Source organism: Tasmannia lanceolata, unplaced genomic scaffold (genome assembly GCF_043159265.1).
Source record: "Tasmannia lanceolata isolate RefF3 unplaced genomic scaffold, GAP_Taslan_0.1 ptg000004l, whole genome shotgun sequence".
Classification (NCBI taxonomy): domain Eukaryota; kingdom Viridiplantae; phylum Streptophyta; class Magnoliopsida; order Canellales; family Winteraceae; genus Tasmannia; species Tasmannia lanceolata.
In genome coordinates this window covers 9181964-9206937 of record NW_027518681.1, presented here as the reverse complement: position 1 = coordinate 9206937, position 24974 = coordinate 9181964, and the positions used below count along the sequence as shown (strand labels likewise).

Sequence of the window (24974 nt, the reverse complement as noted above, 5' to 3'; positions counted from 1 at the left end):
GTATGATCATTAGTTAAGAGATAGTAAGATTTAAATCATCTATTGAAGTTGGGATATAGTTGCCAATTTTGAAAAATACAAGGGTAAAGTTGTACTTATGACTTATCCCAAGTTATTAGTTTTACATTTCTTTGGCGCTTCTCTTTTGCAACATTTGAAATTCTGATGACGATGAGAGCCCTTTAAGTTGGAATAGGTTCGCCTGTTTGTATTTAGCTTCTTGTCTTTAATTTTTGACTTTAACTTTCATAAAACAATTAGGGGAAATGATAAATTCGCCCTCTATTTTTACTCAGGGCAGCCCCTTTAGTGTAAAAGAGTAGTCATAAATACACTAGAGGGGCATGTCCCAAGTAGAGAAAAGGGTCGAATATATCACTACAGAGGTCAGGGGCCTGTCCTACCATAGTGTATTTATGACTACTCTTTTTACAGTAAAAGTTCATTTCCTGTTTTTATCGTGTTGATAGTTTTCTTAGAATGGTAACAGCTAGGGCTGCAACTCGAGCCGGGTTTTACCCGACCCGCATCGACCCAACCCGAAAATAGCCTGGGTTGGGTTCAGGTTTCTTGGGTTTCGGGTCGAGCCAGGTTGAACATCCAAAAGCCCGCATGAATCTCGGGTCGAGCCGGGTTTGAAGGGGCCCAACCCGACCCGACCCGACCTGAGTTACATAAGTTATAGTATGTATTTTTTTTCTATTGTTAGTTAAAAGTTAAAAGTGAAAACCCACGCACCCACTGTTATAGTATGTGAGTCTAATTTCTGCTTGTATGAGTTGAGTTGATTCAAGTGTTTGATTCAGCATTGTTTGATTGTAATTACAGCATTGTTTGATTCAAGTGTAATGTGAGTGTAATTACATCATTGTTTGATTCAAGTGTAATGTGAGTGTAATTTCTGCTTCTATGAGTTGAGTTGCCTTGCCAAACAAGAGTTTTCCTTAAAAAATTGAGTCAACGTGAAAAAACCCGACCCGAGCCAAGATTTATCATGGGTAGGGCCGGGTTTGGGAATCGTGGGTTTTCCGAAAAAAAAACCCGACCCGAGATATTTCTCGGGTAGGGTTGGGTTCTCCAAAACCCGACCCGAGTTGTAGCCCTAGTAACAGCCTCTTAAAAAGCTCATTAAAATTGGTGTTAAATAAAGCCAGGAGTGCCATTATTAAAACAATAGAATGGGGCTGCAACATGATAAGAAAGAAAAGGTAGTACTATAGCAACGGGAATTATCTTGTATGTGTGACAATTGAAGGTTGGGATCATCCGATTTTGGGGCAGATTTGCATCATACAACTCCATAGTTGGGCCCACAGGATGACAATCTAGACATTTGGACCCATTGTGCCACATATGACTTTAGAAATGTTATTCTAATAAAAAAATATAAAATAAATTTTCCTTAAAAAAGTCTAATTAGAAAATGTATAAAATTTAAAAACTCATTGGGGCTGTTCCCCACAGGATAGTAATCTTGGACACCCACAATCGGTTGACATAATCTTAAACGAACCTCATAAACTGCTTGGATGATTAGAATATGTTAGAGGAATTAGGTCAAGCAAGAGGTTGCTTGAAGCATTACACCCAAGGTATCTAGTTTGGAATATCAAGTTTGTTGCCTCCAGCCCCTATATATAGAAATACACTAGGGTTAATGACTGGTTAATGGACTCTAGCCCATGTAGGCCCACTACACCGGTTAATTATCTTATTGGACTTATATTAGAACATACATGGGTTATATTATATACCCAACAGAATATACCACTGGAATTGGCAATCCTGTTTGTATAGTATATCCTACCCATTGGGGGCCCTTCCAGAAGTGAAGGGAGGATAGCAAACCTATCCAAGGATAAAATAAAACCCATCTTGCTATTCTTATGAGGTCTAACACTTTGGCATCTAAGTGCCTTTTACTGGTTTTTTGGGTCATTTGGAAGGAAATAAATGCTCGCATCTTTGAAGGTAGAGAATCAACGATTGAGAATGATTTGGAATATCAGATCTATAATGATCTCTTGGCCTCTTCAATACCATTCTTTTCTTAGGATACACGGCAGATATCATCATTAGAAATTGGGACACAATTTTAAGAGGTAGGAAACCAGCTCTTAGAAACACCATCAAGCTTAGGCCCTGCAATTTAAGATTATGGCAACCGATTGCGAGTCCAAAACCAATTATTAGACTAGAAATTAAACGTAATTTCAAGTCCAATAATTGATTTTGGAGTAACAATCGGTTGTCATATTCTTAATAAACAGGGCCTAAATGTCGACGGTGGCTCTCTTGGCATCCCAGACAAGGCAAGGCAAGCATTGGAGAGGTTTTTTAAGAATTGTTTGGGCGATATCATCTTTTCCTTTGCAGACCCTACCAGTATTACAGACTCTACAGAAGCTGAAATTTGCTCACTTCACCAACGATTGACAATTTTCATCTGACAAATGGAAGATAGATTGGAAGTGGAAAGTGACTCCTCTAACACAGCCTTGTGGGCTAGCAACGATCCATGGATAATCTTTAGTGTATTTATGACTACTCTTTTACACTAGAAGGGGCTGTCCCAAATTAAAAAAAAGGAGCGAACATATCATTTCCCTGAAATTAAAAAACATGTGTTTGTTTGGTGTTTGCTCTTTCTCTTGTTCCTAGAAGTGCCAATGATTTGGCTGATTGCTTAGCCAAGTCATGAGCTTCTAGCGAATCAATTGATATGAGGCAATCCTTACCCCCAATGATCCACACATACTGACACAGGTCTGACCCCACCGAGTCTTGATAGACTCGTCCAATTTGCATGAGTCAGTGAGGAACTCGTCAAGTCAATAATCACTGCCTCACCCGAGTCCACCCAGTTTTGCCTAAGGTGAGTTCTTGACCAAGATCTAGACTGAAATAATGGGAGGTTACCCAATTTCCCTAAACACTGACACAAATTTTAAGAAGTAGGGTGGAATTGGTAAGAAAGCTAGAGGGTGCTTCTCTTCATTTTCAAAGCCAAGAGTGAGGAAAGCAAGCTTTGAGATGAAGTCTTGGTGAGCCCATGTGAATTTACTCAGCCTTGTGGAAAGAGCCCTTGCCTTTTGTAAGTTGGAACCCGTAGCAAACTTCCTAAAAGCAAGGTTTAAAGTTGGAACCCGTAGCAAGCTTCCTAAAACCAAGGTTTAAAATTTCGGTTTCGGTACCGGTTTCGGACCTTGAAATTTCGGTTGAAATATGATACTTGACCCGAAACTAATATTTTATTCAATATTAAATTTCGATCGAAATTTCGGTAAAATATTAAATTAATATTAGAAAAACATATTTTTTGGGTCAAATTTTGGAAAAACCGAAATTTCGACCGAAATTCCAAAATTTCGGCTGAAATAAATGAGCGTTTCGGTTTTGACGCATTTCAGTGTCAGTCTCCACCGAAATCCGAAATTTCCGACATTTCGGATTTCAGTCGAAATTTTAAACCATGCCTAAAAGATAGTGAATATAATCTCATGGAGGCTGCAAAGATATATAGGAGAATTTTCTTAACTTAGCCATGGGTTAAGGAATTATTGTATCCATGTACCCTGCTCTTGCTTCTCATCTCACTCGTCATTTTTCTTGGCAGAGGAGCTGGATTAGTGGAGAAGTAAGAAAAGAACCATCTAAAAGCCCCATTCTTTATTTTATTTTCTTTAACATAATTTTTTTTCCTCTTATTTTTTTAATTGAAAATGGGGTGATTAAATTTTCTACATTTATTTTTTAGCAATGCTCTCCACACGGGTTTGTAGATGCACGGCACACACAGACACACATGGAAACAATTACTTGTTTTTAATGTATTCAACCAAATCCTTATACTTTCCTTATACTATATATAAAGCGTGAATCACGGGTTAAATTCTTCATCACTTTAGCCTAAATCCCGACTATATCCGATTTCTATTCCGCCTCTCCTTTAAATAAAGCTTTATGAAATTTCGCACTTCCTGGAGGGCATTTTTGCCATTTTGGCAACAAATATCCTTTGCAAGCGCCCAAAAAAAAGCCAGCTGCTACTATTGCTTTTTCACATCTAGCATTTTTCGGCAATAATTAAGGAGATGATAAATTCGCACCCTTCCGTTGTGGCAGACCTTTAATGCTTTTTGACGTCCAATCAAATTACAAGGGTGTCAAGGTTCGAATTTATCTTACCCTAGATAAATATTTTTTGTCATTTGCAAATGCCCTTTTTCAAGGGTGTTTTTCCTTCCACCTTTTTTCCTACTTGGCTCCAACATGACCTACTTCAGAACTTGGCCGGGTTCATTTCAGGGCTGAAATATGTTTTCTTTGTTGCATTAGAAAGAAAAGAGAGACTCTGTTTTGGTATAAAATTTATTATTTTACACCTGATGATTGAGTAAAATTTAACCAATTTCAAGTTGTTTTGATGTAAAGAGACCTACATTCTCTTTAGAGTGAAAACATACCCTCAAAATTTTCAAACTTAACCTCACCTAAATTTGCCTTCAAAAAAACTACTAGATTTAGATGACCTTGATGTTTTAAACCAGTGTTTAAAAATCCTCCTGAGTCAATCACTGACTCCGCTAAGTCGATTTCCTCTAATCTTGCAAAGTATATATTTGAGTTAGTTTTTTTCCATTATTAAGTCTATTAAAATTGATCTACTTTACTAAATATATAAAAAAAAAACTTCATCAATCATTATCTCGTCCGAGTAGACCCAGTTTTACCTTACTTGTGTTCCTGTCCTACTAAGTGATTTTAAAGTGTTTTAGACAAAAGGGAAGAAAATATTGGCTTATGTGAAAGGTCTGTGTCTGTTGTTTTCTTGCTTTTTTCTTGCAGAAGATTCATTTTGCCAACTAATACATGCAATCACATTGAGATACGAAACTCCGTAGCTGACATCTATTGAAAGAAAAATTATTTTTTACTTAATAGTTTTTCCCTGATTTTCTACCAAAAAGCAAATAAAATTATTTTTTCTATTATATAAAGGGTGATGATAAATCCGCACCTTCTGCAGGATGATTCGCACCCCTTTTAATGTGATTTGATGTCAAAACGCATTAAAGTCTTCCACAATTCATTATATAAGGGGTGCGAATTTATAATCTCCCTCTATAAATAAAGTCCCTAATTTCTATTGAATTCCTATTTTCTGCATCTATTTGTTTAAACTCTATGGTGTGTCATATTGGCTAGATTCTGCATTTTTTGGGGGGGGGAAAATTCCTTCTCTTCTAGTGAGAATTCCTATGTGTTTCTTCGATATCTGGCATTTTTGTTCAATTGTATGTAATTACATTTATTTGTCATGTGGTTGGATCTCTAGATTTGCATCAGCATGGCCACCAACAAAAGCTTCCAAGGTACCATATGAAGGTATGCATTTAGTTTTCTATGCTCTAAATATTCTGATTCGTCTAACCTGTACAGTCAAATTTGTAGCATCAGGTCAAATAATTCATTATTGACAAATATTAAAAAACTGATTTGAAATTAATTTTATCATCCAAGCTTGTAAAAGTACAATCCTTAACCCGACACATGATGAGCTATTGGGTCACCGGCCCGAGTTGCTCATATGATACTTGGACACTAAGAAGCTCAAGTAATCTAGCAATCATGGAGGCTACAAGCATCTTTTAATCTCTCTTGGATCATTTAATATGCTTCACATTGAAGGTCTGGAGTGCCTTAGAACCGATTAACTACAAAATAGAATTTAACTGAAATAGTTTTTTGTGCAACATATATTGAACATGTGGATAATTCAATAATTGATCTGCTCCATCAAACCCGAATCTGAACATGGTTCACAAACCTTGTCGCAGAAATATTTGCTTGCACGGTTTGTCAAAAAAAAACATACAAACCCAAGTACTTCTTCTATTTTGTTTCTTCATTTATAGAGGAATAAATCTTAACAACAAGTATTTCATAACGACCTGTTTATTCTATAACATGTAATAAAATCCCAATATACACCATACACTCGGCCATATTTCATTAGACACTAGATACTTTCTGAAGCACTAAGACTAAAAATATATGCTACTAAATTTGCTAATAGGAGCCTGAATGATTTAGGGAAATGATATCAGCACAACCATATTTTGATATTTTCAGAAACCATCTTGTCTTTTAGTATTTAAAGAACTGTTAAAAGACAGCTGGGTTTGTGCAAAGAGCTGTTTATTGCATTTCCCAAAAAAGCTCTCAAGAGACAATTAGAGAAGAAGACAGCTGGGTTTGTGGAAATATCAAAATATGGTTTTGCTGATAACATTTCCCATGATTCAATGAGAATTTCAAGACTCATATACATTAAGAATTTAATATGAGTGTCAGTATTTCTCATACACAAACAATTTGGTGTGAGTGTTAGTATTTCGCTTAAGGAGGGATTTCACAAGGCAAGATCCAATCTAACAGGCTTGCTACATATACCTCCTTAGTTCGTAGTTTTCTAGTCATGAGTTCATAAAGTCATGGAAACTCTATCAATCAATCCCTACTAATAGCTTCATAATCATAAAACCCCAGCTTGATGATGCTCAACTCAACTCAACTCAACAAAGCCTTTGTCCCAAACTAGTTGGGGTCGGCTAAATGAATCCTTTACAAAAATTTCATGAAGAATGTGAAAGCTTGATGATGCTAAAACAATCCAACTCAAAAAACAACAAATGATCTGAATTTGAATTCTATTGCATGTGGGGCCTCTAAACAGAAATTTGGGATGGCAATACAGAGGTGTTAATGCTTACTCTGTTATATCAAAACAAAGCTTAGCCTCGTCCCAAGGGCCATTTATCTCAAACTTATATTCTTGTATCTTTATAAGCCAATAAGGACAGACAAATGTAATGAAAACCAACAGACCAAAGAAGAGAACAAACAACAATCGATGCAACGGAAAAATGATGCACAGAGTAACGATCATCAACACAAATGAAAACAAGAGATGAAGTTTGAAAGAGTACTTCTTTATGCAATGCATGACCAAAGGAGCAAAGAGGAATACCTGCAAGGAGAAGAGCATGGTGGTGAACACATGAAGCCTAGATGGGAGCCGAGAGGCGACGAGAACAGATGCCACTATTGATGCATTCAAAGATATATTGCTAGTTAAGGTTGGATTGTTCAGAGCCCCCGGAGGTCTGATGGTTGAACCCGAATAGTCGTGCAAGAATAGATGGACTATGAGAAGCGAAACGGTTAGCGCCCAGATGGAGTCTGAGCTAATGGATGTAGTAAGAGTATAATAAATTGGGGCTAAGATATACAACCCACTCATGAAGAAAGAGATGTTGATAAGATATTTAGAGAGAAGTTGAAGGGAGAGCTTTTGTGCAGTTAGCAAGAGTACTAAGAAGCCAAGTACTAGAAGACCAACATCCAGCAAAAGGAGGGAAGTCTCATCAATGATGGACCACAATGTGTAGGTCCAAACACATACCACAAGAGCCACAATACAGAGATATTGAGTAATTGAAACTGAGTCTCGCATCACTTTTGTCATGTCTCTCTTCACAACGTTGGCATTCATGACCATGTCTTCAAGGAACGAATCATCCGTGTAGTTGTCATCATACCCACGTTGCATTCCCCCGTATGCCACTTTTTTCCACTTTGATCGAGGTAAGATCCCTTCAACCTTGTTCTCCATCGTGTCCCGCCAACCTAATGCCAATAAGTCGTGTTCAGAACTGTAGCTGAAATTGAAAGTCAAATTTCCCTAAACATTTGGGTTGTTAACTGCCTGCTCTTTTGTCATTTTTCAAGCTCACTATAATTAATTTGACTAGGAAATCCTCTAGCTATGGTGAAAGATGAAGTTCCCATGCCCATTGAATTCATTGCATGTTGAAATGGACCTGTGAAAAAACGAGGAAGGATTTCAGACCCAAAACCATGACAACTCATGATCACAGAGAAAACAGAGCGCTTACAGTCATACAAGAGAAGCACATATATAGAGACAGTGAGAAGAAAGAAAGCAAAAAACAGTGACTTGAATGAATATAAGAAAGCAAAAAACAATAACTTAAATGAATATGTCAAAGCTAGCAGAAGAAGCATGAATAGTAGAAGCACTTTACTAACAAACTGTTTCTTTATAGAAATCCTCAGGCTCCGTTTCTTTCGACGTAAAAATGGACGTAAAATTTGTTTTATGTGAAATATCCCAAATGGCTTCACACTCTGGGAGTTCCTTCTACTTGACTATCAGTGGCTCTCTCTCGTAAATGGGAAATTCGACTCGATGTCAAGAATGGCTTCAAGCAGTGCGCATTAGAGAAGAGGGGATAGGCGGGCAGATAGGGTACTGCCCTGCGGAATCCCTTTCCCCAGGGACCTCTAGTTATTCCCATCTTGATCATCAATAGAAGCCGAGGTGAAACATAAAACAAATTTTACGTTGAAAAAAACGGAGCCTCAAGGACTCGTGCAGTTGAATGAACCTGAAATAGCTGAGATTCTGCATAACAGTGACCGCATTTTGAAAAACATACTATTCAAAGACAAAATCCCTGTGAACACTGTGCTTTGCACTTGGAAGAGAACAAACATGAAACTCCTTATAGTTTCATCATCTACACTTCATGAACATGACAAAACATCTAGGTCAACGGTCAATATAAATGATCTAACAATGGACAAAACCGTAAAGAGAGTAAGTTAACATTAGAGGTTACTGAAGATATATAAGTTAATAGCTACAACGTAAGAAGCAGGGCTGCAACAGGGTCGGGTTGGGTCAGGTTTTTCAAAACCCTAGCCCAACCTTGGATCCCATTATCTCGGCCCTGACCCGCCCTGACCCTGAGTCAGGGCCGGAAAACCTCAACCCATTACCCGCCCTACAGGGTATTGTGCTGGCCCTGGCCCGCCCTGATTGGGCAGGGCAGGGCCGGCCCGGCCCTAATTGACCCTAGTGCAAATACCTGTTAAGAGTGCCAAAAATAAAGCAACCACTTATCATATGGAGCAAAATGATCAATAAGCAGAGAAAGGGAACAAAATAAGCCAATTTGAATTCAACAACATGACGGGCAACAGAGACAATTAATAATAATAATCTAAGAAACATCAATCCAAGATAATAGAAAACATTAGCAAAAGAAACATGCACAGATGGTTCAATTCTATAATAGAAAACTCAGGGTCGGGCCGGGTCAGGGTACCCGAGGCATTAACCCAAAACCCGCCCGACAAACCCGCCCGACCTGAGTCAGGGTCTAAAAAAATGAACCCTGACCCGCCCTCAGGGTTAGAAAATCCAGCCTTGACCCTGTTCGGGCTCAGGGCGGGTCAGGGCTGACAGGGCCAAACTTGCACCCCTAGTAAGAAGTGTTAATAATGGTGCCCAAATGGTATATGACTTGTTTTGTGATTAATTTTATTTTCATGAGTTTTTAGCGATTATTTTTATTTACATGAGTTTTAGTGAGGAGTTTCTATAAGTTAGGGTTTTAAGTCACATAGGGCCCACATACTAGATTTTATTAAGTTGTGGAGAGCTCTCTATATATTGCAAGGCTTAGAGGCACAGAAGAATAGACTTATATGAACAAATAAAGACTTATTATTGTAACCTTTGCAAAACAGTGGATTAATGTTTGAGGTGTGATGTCTTGGGTCTTGTTAGTGTGATGCTGCCATATCTATCATTTATTCTCTAGATATTACTATTTAGATCTATTCTTGCTCTTTAGATTTGTGTTTTCTGGTCATAGATCATAATCATTCCCTCCGTTATTCGTCTAGTCATCTTCTAGTTCATTAATCCTTTCATCCTTTTCAACCTTTCGTTCATCTAGGGCTTTCAATATTTATCTCCAATCCCAGGATCAGATTAGATCTGAATTGTTCATTAATCCTATTGCATTCGAATCATATTGAAACCCTATTTTAATCCTTTATATGAATGACATAACTTAATTAAACGAAAAAGAAAACGGCTTGAGATGGTCCGATATAGCCAAACAAAAGAAAAACCAAAATTACAAAGAGAGAGCAGTTAGGAGCTCTAGCCCCAGGCTATCTATTCCGTTGTTAGCAGATCTCCTAAGTTCCTAACATGTTGAAACAAAACATGATGACCTTCTACCCTGTCTAGGATTCTCTCAATAGCATTAGTGAACCTCCAAGGATATCTAGTCCCCGAGGTTAGGTTAACCACCTGACCACATTGTTGGAATCACCTTCCACAATAAGCCGTTCGAAGTAATTGATGCAAAAGATGCAGAGGTCCAGATGGCTTTGACTGGGATTCTGATAATTGAGACGGCTTTGACTTCCTTCCCATAATTAAAAAAGAAAACTTTTTCAATATTACGGCCTGAAGGATGTCTTCATTCATGAGGTGGCTGGTCAAACATGCACGGACCAGCCACGAGATGCCTTTTGCAATGGACCCTAGCAAATCCCTTTAATACTTGACCAGATGCTCCCATTATCCGACTCAGAAACCAAGTCAACAACCTTGCAGCAAATCAGAAATAAGATGCATAATTAGAAAAAAAGTATTGTAATGGAAGCCAGAAACATCTGCATGGAAAGTCTGGAAAATGCTGAGATCAATCAAAGTGCATGGATAGTCATGTATGCCAAAAAATGTTTGAAACCCGAAAGAACATTGAATAGCTGAATGGCAAGGAAATTCTGCGCTGAAGGACTGCTCGACTGGCGACATTTTGATATCATTCCAGACCAGAGCCAGTCATAAACAAGAGAACAATCAATAGCTGGATAGCAAGAAACAGTGTTCATAGCTCAAACTTCAACTAGCTACATTGTAGTAGAACAGAAAAGGCCAACATATGGAAAAGTACAAATATCGCATTAGATGAATCCTGTGAGTATAACACAGTCATAATCCTGGTTTTAGCCATCTCAACTTGGAAGATGAGGCTTAAAAAAAGGATATATGACGCAAAAAGGTGCAAAGAAAAGGCTATGTATGGAAAATTAATATACAAATGTTATTACTAAACAAGCATTAATAGAAGCACATAATACACATAAAATGAGTCCCTAAACAATTTGGTTCCAAAATCAAAACTCATTCCATGATTCTGACTAAGACCTGGCCAAGTCAAACTCACATTGAATCATGAACCGTCATTCTCACAAACAGATTAGCTACCAATGTCAGGTAAAATATAAAAGCTAGGATCACAGCTAGGATGTTCATCTCACCCTGCTTGGCATTCAAGCCAACATTAAATAAATAAATAATTGCTTGAACATGGACCTGCTGATTCGAACCGGACCAAATTTAGTCAAATCGAGTTTGCATTTAGTTTAGAATAGAACTGAATCAGGGTGTGTGTGTGTGTTGGGGGGGTTGGGGGGGGGGTAAAGGTTCATTGAATTAACTAGAAGAGTTTTTCATGGAGCAAGTGAAATATATTAAAAGAAGAAAATTACACTAACAAAGTTAGCAAGAAAGATACAACAAAAAGAAAAAGAAAAGAAAAAAAAACAATAAAAGCTTGGTAACTCATGCCAACAAAAATAAAATAAACAGAATTAAAAACTCGGCAGCTCATGCCACAATGTCAGCTCCGAGAATAAAACCACATAATCTGCCAACAAATCAGCGTATATATAATTAAAAGAGAAGACACACACAATGCCCCCAATATGTCAAATATCTCCCCAAAGAGGCGTTTAAAAGACATCTAATCGTGTTAAGGGAGTGATGTAGGCCAGGGAAGAAAAATAGAAGAAGAGAAGAGAAGAAGAATAAGAGAAGATGAAGAAGAAGAAGAAGAAGAAGAAGAAGAGGGAAGAATAGAAATTAAGGGAGAAGAGAATAGAAATCTATCAGGGAATTTCTCAATCGATCTTATTTCATCCAAAACTAAACCCTCTAATACATGAGGGACTTATATAGGCAATTGAAATAACCTGAAAATAAAATAATAGGGGTCAAGGTTCATTGAATTAACTCGAAGAGTTTTTCATGGAGCAAGTGAAATATATTAAAAGAAGAAAATTACACTAACAACGTTAGCAAGAAAGACACAACAAAAAGAAAAAGAAAAGAAAAAAAAACACTAAAAGCTTGGTAACTCATGCCAACAAAAATAAAATAAACAGAATTAAAAACTCGGCATCTCATGCCACAATGTCAGCTCCAAGAATAAAACCTCATAATCTGCCAACAAATCGACGTATATATAATTAAAAGAGAAGACACACACAATGCCCCCAATATGTCAAATATCTCCCCAAAGAGGCGTCTATAAATCTCCAAGGAGCGAGGGATTTCTTCTTAAGGCATCTAATCGTGTTAAGGGAGTGATGTAGGCCAGGGAAGAAAAATAGAAGAAGAGAAGAGAAGAAGAATAAGAGAAGAAGAAGAAGAAGAAGAAGAAGAAGAAGAAGAGGGTAAGAATAGAAATTAAGGGAGAAGAGAATAGAAATCTATCAAGGAATTTCTCAATCAATCTTATTTCATCCAAAACTAAACCCTCTAATACATGAGGGACTTATATAGGCAATTGAAATAACCTGAAAATAAAATAATAGGGGTCAAGGTTCATTGAATTAACTTGAAGAGTTTTTCATGGAGCAAGTGAAATATATTAAAAGAAGAAAATTACACTAACAAAGTTAGCAAGAAAGATACAACAAAAAGAAAAAGAACAGAAAAAAAAACACTAAAAGCTTGGTAACTCATGCCAACAAAAATAAAAGAAACAGAATTAAAAACTCGGCATCTCATGCCACAATGTCAGCTCCGAGAATAAAACCACATAATCTGCCAACAAATCGGCATATATATAATTAAAAGAGAAGACACACACAATGCCCCCAATATGTCAAATATCTCTCCAAAGAGGCGTTTAAAACTATAAATCTCCAAGGAGCGAGGGATTTCTTCTTAAGACATCTAATCGTGTTAAGGGAGTGATGTAGGCCAGGGAAGAAAAATAGAAGAAGAGAAGAGAAGAAGAATAAGAGAAGACGAAGAAGAAGAAGAAGAAAAGAAGAGGGGAAGAATAGAAATTAAGGGAGAAGAGAATAGAAATCTATCAGGGAATTTCTCAATCGATCTTATTTCATCCAAAACTAAACCCTCTAATACATGAGGGACTTATATAGGCAATTGAAATAACCTGAAAATAAAATAATATGGAAAATAAAAGCCCTACAAACTAAAAACAAGGAAATAAAAATCCTAGAAACTAAATACCATTGAAATAAATCCCTAAAAGTCCTAATGGGCAAATATGCCTCTTATTGGGCTACAATCCGCATCAGGGAGTCTCCCCCAACCGATGAATTCTGTGCATCAATATGAGATACCAGTCTAATACAACTCCATACAACAGGAACCTCCGCCTCTGGCTTATCAGCATCACCACAAGGGCCTGTAAAAGATATGATGAATAGCGAACTAGGGTCAAAGAACCCCACCCCACCGCCCAAATACTACCCTCACAAGCCAAAGTGTTATTCATAGATATTAGCTTACAGCCGCCATCAAAATTCAACCTGAACCACCCAACATTTGGGAGAAGCCATAGATCGGAAGACCTAACTGGGGAGGTGGGGAAATACTCCACACTAGTATGAATCTATTTGCTAATAATATCTTGCAAAACCAGACCATCAAAATATTATCTTTAGAGGCACGCTCATACTTCAACGATAATCCAATTAATTTACTTAACCAACAAATTTGGTTTATCTTTGAAGATATGGTATGAACCTAGCTCTGTTACCAATTTGATGCAAACTTAGGATTCACGGATCATTTTCTGGAAACTTTAAAGCTTAATAAATGGCTTCTAATTCAGATTAATATAAGTATACAATCCCAAATCAAAATAAACAGTGCATGGTAATCAAGAATAGCTAAAATTTTCATAAAGATCCAAAGCTTTAAAATTCATTCACCATAGAATATAACACATACAAGTAAAAGTTCCAACAGTAGGCTCTAATCATAAGAAAATTAACTAACAAAAAAAGGAAATCAAATCTCAATAAAATCTATCAAACAAATCAGATCTACTAACTAATGCCTAACTACAGCCCAAAAGAAGACTAACAGGAAATGAGGTAATGAGGCCGATAGGTTCAGGGTATGAAGTGTGGAAACAAGATGGGTAAGACTGATCGAGATAAGGGGAAAAGTCAGAGGAAATATCGGAAGGATAACAAGAAAGAAATAATTGATACGTAACAACTAACTAGGATGGCATACTGAGCCTCAAGTGTCATTCTGCTACAGGTGGTCTCCAAGAGGAGGGAAGAGGGATAGCTAAAGTATAGAGGTAAGGGGTTGATCTCAGCCAAGATAAAGAGAGAAGAATAGGAAACCAAAAAGAAAAAAGATATAAAGATTAAGAAAATAGGAAAGATGGGGGTAGAAAGGGGAGCAATTTATAAACCCAACGGGAAGCGGTTTATGAAACTGAAAACGCTTTAAGAATCCAACCGAGAGAATGAAAACAAAAGGAAAGGGAGAAACGGAGGGGAGGAATAATGGGACTACGAAGAATGATACCAAGAAGAAAGAGGGGGGAGTGATAGGGAAAGAGTGTGAGAAGAAAGAGAGAAAGAGGGAAAGATTTAGAGAGAAGGGAAGGTCGAGCAAGGTGGTTCTCTTTCACATTTTTCCAAGATTTTTCTTTCAGTGGGAGCTATTGGATATTTATGTGGAAGAGTTAGGTTATTTAAGTAGCGGGCCCCAACACTTGACCAGTAAATTAAAAGAAAAGGTATTAAAATGTCTTTAAGTGAACATTAGGAGTTTAGCTGAGATAACATGATCTTGTATTTTAAATTTAATACGGTAATTAGTGGCCTTAATCTTGATTAAGAATTTTAGTTGTGATTAATGGTAAATGAAAAGGATAAGAATGTATTTTTACAGCTGAGAGGATGAAATTGGAATAAAAAAAAATGGAATTCATTAAAATGTTAAACTACCAATTTATCCAAAAGCTTAAATTGTAGAGTTGGTGTTATTTAATCATGTATATTTCAACACTCCTCTCACAAGTGGGCCCTACCAATTTATCTAAAAGCTTAAGTTGTAGAGCTTGTGTTACTTAATAATCTATACTTCAACAATACATGTGGGCCCCACCAACTGTCTAAAAGCTTAATCTATTAGAGTCGTTGTTTTTTAACCATTTATATTTCAACACTCCCTCACATGTGGGTCCCACCCTTTATTACAAAAGCTAAAGATATTAGAGTTGTTATTTAACCATTTATAGTTCAACACTTCCTCTCACATGTGGGCCCCACTTATGGATTGGTCATACACGTTGGATTTGATACCCTGGTAAAGCTTGAGCTATTAAAGTTGGTGTTATTTAACCATTTACACTTGAACACTCCCTCTGACATGTGGGCCCCACTTTTGGATTGGCCCTACAAGTGGACACTCCAAAAGATTTAGCTATTAGAGTGAGTGTTATCTTTTGCTCTCTGGAAAAATTCCAGAGAGCTCAACAACGAAAGAAAAACGAGGGAGACTGAGAGAGAGAGAGAGAGAGAGAGAGAGAGAGAGAGAGAGAGAGAGAGAGAGAGAGAATGAGAGAGATAGAGAGGGACAGTTAGAGAGAGAAAGAGGAGAAGAAGAAGATAGTGGGTAGTGGTTGGCCTTACGTGTGGATTTTAATCCAAGAGTTTAAGGTGATAGGGTATGTGTTATTTAATCAATTATACTTCAACACTTTTCTCACATGTGGAAGCATTTTTGGGTTGGCCTTGAATGTGGATTTTTAATATCAAAGTGGTTTTGCATTTTTAACCTAGGGCTCTGTCATATCAAACAACCAATTAGTTCAAAAGTCTAAACTGTTAAGAGTTGGTGTTATTTAATCATCTATACTTCAACAGAAATTAATTAAGTGACAAGAGTAGTGTTTAACCTCTGAAAATTTCCAAAGAACTCGAGTGAGAAAGAAGGAGAAAGAGATTTGGAGTAGAAATTAAATAGTGGGTAAACTCTAAGATAGTCATGTGTCAGTGCATCAAACTTTTAAAGCTTTGAAAGAGTAGATATGTGGTTCAATCAACCGATCCAATATAAACTTGGTTTTTAAACCAGTTGATAGTATTTTTTCAAATATGAGCTTAGGGTTGATTCCCATATTGCTTGTGCATTATTGGTAATATGTTTTATGAATAAAAAGAGTGTTATAGAATGAAAATCAAAATATAACCTACATTAATGTGTATAGGTGATCGGGAAAGAAGAAACAAAGGAAAGGAAAAAGTGCAGGAAGGTAAGTGATATAGTAGCTTCCTGTGTTTCATTATATGTTGGAAAACAATTAAAGTGCTATGAAACTAACCAACTCTAAGACTTGATATATTTTTACGATATGAAATTGTTATTACTATTGATGGATAAAATGCATTGCATTGCATGCTGCACCCGTCAATGGGAGTGATAAGTTGGCCCCTCTTGCGGTAGAGGTGATAAAGAGAAAAGTGATAAAATAGAGTACGGCTCCTGCCAATGGGAAGTGATACGTTGGCCACCTGTGCAGCCAAGGTGAAAAAGGAAAATTATAAACAATGAAAAAACTCCCCCTCTGCAGATTTGGGTTGAGTCAGAAACAGAGAGAGATGGCATATGCATCATTCATGGTATATGCATCAGTCGTGACTTATGTATATACATTGCATATGCATTTTATGGTTTATATATATTTGATGGATGTACACTTTGCTTAGTAGGCATGTGGTTATTGATGAATGTATAAAAATGAAAAAGAAAAAAAAAAGATATAGAAATGATAATGTTTATTGTTTTATTTAATTTGCTACCTGATCTATTTAAATCAAAATGAATGGTGTATATAATGATACACCTTTAGTGTACTATATTGCTTACGGACTTGTTAGCTCATACGTGGTTTATTATTCTTTTACAGATACCATGTGATTTGATCAGGATCAGACACTGAGGACTACTTTTTATGACTTTTTGGACATACTTCTATGTAAGTATGATGTAAATATGTGTAAATATGGGGATCAGTGAAGATTGTATAGAACCGATGTATGGATGTTTATAATTAGTTTTCTTGCTTGTGTAATTGTTTCCTTAGAATTATTGTGGATGTTATGTTCATTACCACGGATAACTGTAGTATTTTTCTTTCAGAGGCCTTGTAGGTTATACCTTGCAAGCGTGTGCCGCCTGTCACATGCCCCAGGGTTGGGGGCGTGACATTAGCCAACCGGAAATATTAAATAAGTGACTACAAAAAAGGGGATAAGGTGGACCTAAGGTGAAATGACCATCCCCGCATCTAGGCTAAATAAAATGCTAATAAATCAAATAAAAATACTATCTAAAAGAGAAATAACACATGTCCAATAATCTCATAAAAAAACTAAATCAAACAGCTAAGATGATGGCTGAATCACATCAAGATCATATCATTTCTATCCTTCCACATAAGCCAGATTGCAGAAGAAAGGACAGTTTTCAATGAACAATCAAGTCTCTTGTTGCCTATCAGTTTACACCGCTAAATACCATAGAGAATTCACAAACGAAAAAATTGACAAATCAAGACACAAATTGAAGAGGCCGAAGACGTGACTCCATATTTGTTGAGCCCTAGGCCATTGAATAAAGAGACGTGTAGTGTGTGGTGGGTGTGTGGGTAGGTAGGAAAACCACAAAAGATGCAATCACGAGATTCACAAATTTTTCACTAATTGATATCTGGTAAGGATCTTACCATGAATGACACAAATAAAAGATTGCACCTATGGAAAAAAGCGAGAGAATTACAATACTGGGAAACCTCACTCTAACCAAAGGAGTATTGGCCTTCAAATAGCTTGACTTGACAGAGCATATATGCTTTGGGGCTAGAATCCAAACAAACTAGTCAGTATTATCCAAAGGAGAGAGAATGATTAAAGACCAACCCGGTTATACGGAACTCATCAGCAATCTTAAGAGACATGCCTTCATGTAGAAGCAGTGCAAGAACCAGACTTGGGCCCTCACCATCAAGATACTCAGCAACTGGCTCTAGGGTTAACAACTAGAGCGAAAAGGTTAGAGGACATTGCCACTATAGTTGAGTCAGACTCATCTCTAAGAATGCCCCCAATCCCTATCGGCTCGGGGTCACCAATACTAGAACCATCAAAGTTCAACGCCAGCCTTCTTGGGGCCGAAAACGACCATCGGGGCGTTATAGAATACATCTTCTTCGAGTTGAAGCATATCACTTTCCAGAAATGCCTAAGAGCATGGGTAGATACAAATCTAGGGCTTGGAAGCACTCTCGCCCCCCTGGTCGTAGTCGTCAGCACCTTCATGTAAATAAAGTGAGCTATTGATGTTGCACCAAAATAGGTGATTATTTCTTTCTTTCCATACTATGCATTGTCAAGTAATACAAGGTTCTATAGTATTTTTCTCCTCCTTGGCCAAGGAGCTAGAGCCCAACACTCTTCAAGATCAAGACGAAAAACCAAAAGGATCCCAAAGCGGACTAAAATACGATTCCATACCTCCCTCATCATCGGGCAAAGAATGAAAAGATGATCACCCGCTTCTAAGCACAAAACGCAGTGATCGGTGATGATGAAATTAAGGCTTCTCAAGTGATCAACCGTCAATATCTTATACAATACCGCAGACCACCCAAAAGCACACACCCTAGGGGAAGCGCTGGGATCCTCCAAATCCTTCTAGCTGGCGAGGTAGACATGGATGGCACAAGATGGAGATAGAAAGATTTGTGTCGTTGAACACCCCAACAGAATTCCAGATCCAGATCCTTTTATCACCTCCGCTTCTCTTCACAAAAAAGGATTCCAGAGTAATTAGAAACCTGGACATCGCCTCTATTTCGCTGTCAAAGACATCTAAGTCCCTTGCAACTGCAAACAAACTACGGAACATCTCCTTTTAAAGCGCCTCCATGCACAACCAATCTTTCCATGATCTCATTCTATCAACTTAATGAACTCTACATTTGATAGATACCTTTCTTGAACCTAGGCTCCAATTTCAGAATATATCTCCTCATTGTGGTTGCACGGCCATTGCACCTGTCGTCTGATGCCCAACCACCGTAACGAATCCATATTTATACTTTATTACAATATACCATTGCTGATTTATCTCTTCTCCGAACCTCCATAGCCACTTCCCCAACAAGGCAAGATTCACCATTCTGAGATTGCTAATGACAAGCCCTCCAGCAAATTTAGTCCTGCAAACATCTTCCCATTTAAACAACTCCTGTCGTCTGATGACCCCATGGGAAGTTTCTTTGAAGCTACTCTATTCTTTTGATTGTGTTGAACAGGCATTTGAACCCTCAATGATAATAAATTGGAAGGTTGGCCAGGACCGCCTTTACTAGGGTTATTCTGCCCCCGAGGGATATAAGATTTCTTTTCCAAGTTGAAAATCATTCCTCCACATTTTCAATGATGGGATCCCAAATCCTCTTCTTAGGTTTGCCTTCACATAAAGGTAGATCCAGATACTGAGCAAGAAGTGTATCCACAGAGCATCCAAGCAACACTACAAAGATGTCACATTCTTCTTTACTCCGATGAATTCCATCAACTTTGTTTTGCCTAAGTTAGATCCCTGCGCAGTTACCAACTCATAGCATTGCAGAATGGCATTCATCTTTAGAACCTTGTTTTTGCCAGCCTTATTGAACAGAAATGTATCATCAGCGAAATGAAGATGAGTGATCTCCACACCCGGATTACTAACACAAAAATCCTCAATAAGAGTGCACCTCCGCCCATATCGATAATTCTGCTGAGAGTTCTTCCACCAAAGTGAATAAGAACGGCAATGGAGGGTCACAATGCCTTAGACCCGTAGAGAATTTGAAAAAGCCTTTGGGAAAACCACTATTGAGAACAGAGAACCAAGCTTAAGATAAGCATCCATCATCCAATGTCTCCCATCTAACTCCAAAACCCATCCAACGCATTAAATAATCAACACATTGCCAATTCATTCTGCCATAGACTTTCTCCATGTCAACTTTACAGACAATAACCTTTCTTAAACCCGTATGATTACATTCCACCACCTCATGGAGACTAGTTGTGGGAAATGATCTTACGCAAGGCTCTTTTGATCCTCTCAGCAAGGACCTTACCACTTTATAAATACAACCAGAACATTTGGGATGAGCACAACGAAAGTAGCACCTATGCCATTGTCCAAGACTAGACCCTTGTTAAAAGCTTTACAGAATTCCACCAACTCCTCTTTGACAACCTCCTAGTATGACAAAAAGAAGGCTAAGAAAAAACCATCAGGCTCAGTGCAAGAACTCCTTCCAACGAAAAAAAAAGTCTTATTTTGATCTCCTCTTTCTCAAACAATCGCTCAAACAGATTGTGATTTGCCTCCCCTATTTGGTCAAACTCAATTCCCTTCAAGGTAAGAAAGTCATCCACCTCTCTAAGTAAAGGGATTCATAAAATCCTACAATATCATCAAAAATTTCCTCCTTGTTGTTGCACCTAACTCCCTCCACTAACAGAGAGCCAATGCAACTACTTCTCCTTCTAGCAATCATTATTCTATTCTATTATCTGGAAGTTAATTTTCTATTAATTAGAAATTATGATCAAGATAGAATTTTGATTCTTGATTGAATGAAGGTTTAAAGAACTTTAAAATTTAAGTTTTGTTCAGTTTCTAGGATTTTCCACATATCATCACTATTGGTTGCATCTACAATTTTGGACCTATGCTATCTATATTTATTCATTTCTATTTATAATGGTTCATTTCTTCTCTAATTCCTAATTGATGTGATCCAGCCTTGATTACCTATCATCTTTAGAAACTTTCTATGAATCTAGTTTCTATTTTTTGTATCTAGGACTTTTTATTTCAGTTTTTACTACTTTTGGAGCTTAGACGTGGGGGTTGTCCACGTCACCGAGGGCTCATCACCACCTTACTACTACCCCTCACTTTGCCTTGACCATTATTCTTATTTTGACCTTTAGCCTACTTTTTAGGCATCAAATTTTGTTTATTTATCTTGATTTTGGTGTCATTATCAAGGTTTTTTTATTACCTATTTAACAAGCCCAAGATCACGCAATTTGGATGTGATTGGAGGAAGTTATGGACGATTTACAGGCGTGGTACATGTTTATGACGGGATTTCTATTTCAAGGCGGTTTTGTTTCATTGATCTTTAAGGAGGGACAGTTAAGTCATCAACTAATGACTTACGTGAAATAATAGCAATTGGTAATAAAGGGGTCCACCTCTAACTCACTAAAATAAGTATAAAAGGAGGCCAAGGGAGAACAAAGATGATAATTGATCTTGGACGTGCAAAACATCCCACTTGCAATTGACGCAACAAGGTAAGAAACACTAGTGTTTCTTCTCTCGATCCTACCTCCTACCTCTTCTCCTCCTATTCTCCCCTCTCCTTCCCTCCTCTTCCTGCTTCTTATTCTCCTTCCCTCTTCCTTCCTTTCTTCCATCACTCTCTTTTCTCTCCTTTTCCTTTCCCTCCCTACCCATGGTTTCTCTACTTCAGTCCCTCGACTAGAATGCAGCCTACAACTGCAATCAGTCCCCTTCTCCTTCAAGTTTCCTCCAGTCTTCTTCTACCTTCATCCCTCCTTTCCTGCCCTTGCACCCCCGACTGATCCAGACCAGTCGTTCACCACCACTTCACTATTTTCCTCTCATATCCGCAGCCTTATTTCCCATGCTGCAGGTTGCTGCCCATAATACTAGGCAGTTGTCCTCTAGCAATTTTTTCTGCAGAGTTTGCCTTGCTTTGTCCCGTCTTCTTCTCTTTTCTTCCACTTGCTGTCCCTTTCTTTTTTTTCCAACCGAAAGCTACCATTGTAGCAGTTCCTACACTATCCTATTTCCTACCCATGGCTGCCTATTGAGATTGCTGCCCGGGTGAGCATACATCGCCTTTCCCCCTTTTATTGGCATGATCTGTAGGTGTTGATTGATGCTCCTTTGGAGTTTGGACTGATCCCACTTCCAACTTCTCCACCATGCATCATGGGCCTCCTACATATGAGATCCAAGGCCAATCCACGTATTTACCGGGTGAGATCTGAACTCTATTGTTTAAGCCCTATTAGACCAGATTTTGTCATAGGCACCCTTAGCCAACCACTTGTACCCTTAGTTGTATCCTCGAGACTGTTTTCCTTAGATTTGAGGGTTGTTATTCGACCCTAGAGTTTTCATTTTATTTATTTTCATACTGTAATCATATCCTATATTTGTTGATGCCCATATTTACATATTACTTTCTTTGGTGTGAATTATTCTTGCAAAGCATGTTTGGACTGATTTAAGCTCGTAGGTGAATTTTCTTAAAGGCTAACTCAAAAGTAAAACCCTAATTTGAATTGATTAACTTCTCGAATGCTTAAATTTGAATTTGGGGCCGGTTGTGCAATTTTAACTTGAAGGTCGACCCCTCAAGATCCTAAGCTTCACCGGAGTCACCGTGAACCTCCGGGTTGGTTGTCATAGTTCCACCTTAGTTACTTCTTTAGTTTCACGACTTTCCTTTATAAGATCTCCTACATCAAATTGGCATTAGAGCATCCCGATTGAGGTTTCCTGCATCATTAGAGGCTAGAAATATAAAGATTAATGTACTTTAGTGGTGAAGGTTCTAGAGAGATGATACTTATGAACTAAGAACCATGGCTATTAAAGTTTTTTTCCATATTATTAACACACCATCCGTTGAGAGGGCAAGAAGCACTTATAGCTGCATTCATAATGTCAAAAGCAATCATTTAAATTCAAGCCGTGTGGATACTTTGGCTTATATTCACTGGAATTTGAGGCTACTTTCTATATATTTTCTTATCATGATTTTTTTTAACATGTCATATAGTTCTTAACTTCTTATTGTCGTTTATGTTTGTTACTCTGTTTAAATCATTTATATAACTTAATTATTCATAACTCACCATAAATTTACTGGCAGTTACAAAGATGGATCACATCGCAAGAGGGATATCCACCTTGAGAGCCATTTGACTGATGTCCGCAATTAAGCTATAGGATATACAGTGGGAAAGACTTGATGAACAATTTGAATATGCTACAGTGGGACTTCCATCATTGTATGGTCCATGGAGGCCAAAACCAGCTTAATCAAGACCACCACGACCATAATAGCCTTCATTCATCACGCCTGAACAGACGACTGCATCTTCATCGCCTACTGATGCACATACTCGTGTCGATCATATCTCAAAATTGACTATCCAAGCTAGCATTCGTGATTTTGCTCGTGGTGGTTAATCATTGAGCGATGTCTAATAGTGGTGGGCGAGGAACAAGAGGACGAAGCACAAGGGGTGAAGCTAGAATTGAACCTTCGAATCCTACAGGAAAAAAGGAATAGTATAAAGTGATGTTTTGGATTTTTTGGAAAGTAATTAATTAACTTTGTGATTGGAAATTCTCCATTGACTTATATGTGTTGGATATCAGGTTTTATATGGATAGAAGAATTGCTAGACTCGGTCTTCATATGGAGTAGTGCTGGACTTGGCAATTCCCCATTAACTTATGATAGACTTCATAATTTTTAGCACATATGTTGTGACTTGTCAATTGTGATAGAGTGTTTTGCTTATGATATGCTTCATAAATGATATGAGACGGGAAGCATTTCTATCACTTTAGATTGCTCTTGATTTGCTTGTGTTATATTTCCTATATGCATTAGAATTAGAAGTGTTTCTCGATATGAGACAGGAAGCATATCTATCACTTTAGATTGCTCTTGATTTGCTTGTGTTATATTTCCTATATGCATTAGAATTAGAAGTGTTTCTCACACAATCCAAGTGTGTTTTCCTCACATTTCATATACGTTTTCCCCATGTTTCACATTCGTTTCCCTCACATTTCTCATACGTTTCTAATGTATTTTCAATGGCATTTCTCAATGTGATTCACATACGCTTTCCGATCGCTTACCCTTTTCTCATTTTCCCATTATTTTTTCCACATCTTCTTGTTACTATTCATGTTTTCCTTCACGAATTTGCTTTCCAACATGGCAACTATGGTACGAACTACATTCTAACCCTCGAAGGATCCATATTCTGTTTCTGGATGATGCCATTAGCCACACTCATTATGAGGCAATAGATCGGTGGATATAATAGGCAACAAAAGTTCATATATTTCACAGTTAGTAATCTGCAGCGAGCTCGCAGTGTGAAATCCAATCAACCAAAATAAAATCTAATCCCAAAATCACTCTATGAATTCGCCATTTTGCAAAATTAATCGCACGTAGAAACTAAAACCAATAAAAGACATGAAATTTACCCGCCAATCAACATCAGTACTTCCGATACAAATAATTCAAACAAAAAAAACCTCCAATCAAATGATCTGATTTAGCTAACAAGCGCCAAAAATAATGAATTTATAACCATAAAAAAAAAAAAAAAAAACATCGATCCACACAAAAGCAAGCCAAAACAATCGACAAAGCAACAAATTAGGATTCAAAACAAGAAAATAAGAAAAATTCAATCCCTCACATGAAAATGATCCATCCGAATACGCAAACGATCAAGAGCATGAACAAAAATTTGACCGGCGAGGACGCCATTTCTTTCAGAAAAATTCTCGATCCAAAGCAATCGAAGATAATCTAGAAGAAATCCATCAGAATTCAAACGATCGATTGCAATATCAGAAACATACATCCCTTCATATCAGAAACCCTAATTTTCCCCTCTCTATCGCCTTTAGAACCGAATTGCAGAAAAGTGGTGGTTAGATTGCGGAGAAGAGAAGAAAAGAAAGGGTATTTATAGGGGAGCGAATTACGATCCGTGATCTGCTCAGAAATCGGAAGACGAGGAGACTAAACTGTTTAGAGCCGAGTGTGGCCTCTGGATCTTGGGGAGAGAAAAGGGGTGTAAAACCT

At 37.7% G+C, this 24974-nt stretch overlaps 1 protein-coding gene across 5 annotated transcripts; it reads right to left on the bottom strand.

Moving 5' to 3' along the window:
• Positions 1–5519: 5519 nt before the first annotated feature.
• Positions 5520–24974, bottom strand: SETH1 (phosphatidylinositolglycan synthase family protein). Of its 5 annotated transcripts, none has more exons than XM_077377981.1 (3): positions 24583–24973; positions 7034–7886; positions 5520–5717 (listed from the first exon to the last, which is right to left on the bottom strand). In XM_077377981.1, exons 2-3 carry the CDS (start codon positions 7676–7678, stop codon positions 5667–5669), a joined length of 696 nt encoding a protein of 231 aa, XP_077234096.1. In that variant the 5' UTR covers positions 7679–7886; positions 24583–24973; the 3' UTR covers positions 5520–5666. The 5 variants fall into 5 exon arrangements, with proteins under 5 accessions (XP_077234096.1, XP_077234094.1, XP_077234092.1 ...); XM_077377979.1 differs by lacking the exon at positions 5520–5717 and having other exon boundaries at positions 6536–7770; positions 7802–7886; positions 24583–24974; XM_077377977.1 differs by lacking the exon at positions 5520–5717 and having other exon boundaries at positions 6536–7886; positions 24583–24974.

Excerpts from the sequence above, each read along its gene's own strand:
- SETH1 (XM_077377977.1), bottom strand. The coding sequence starts at position 7,678 with ATGGAGAACAAGGTTGAAGGGATCTTACCTCGATCAAAGTGGAAAAAA.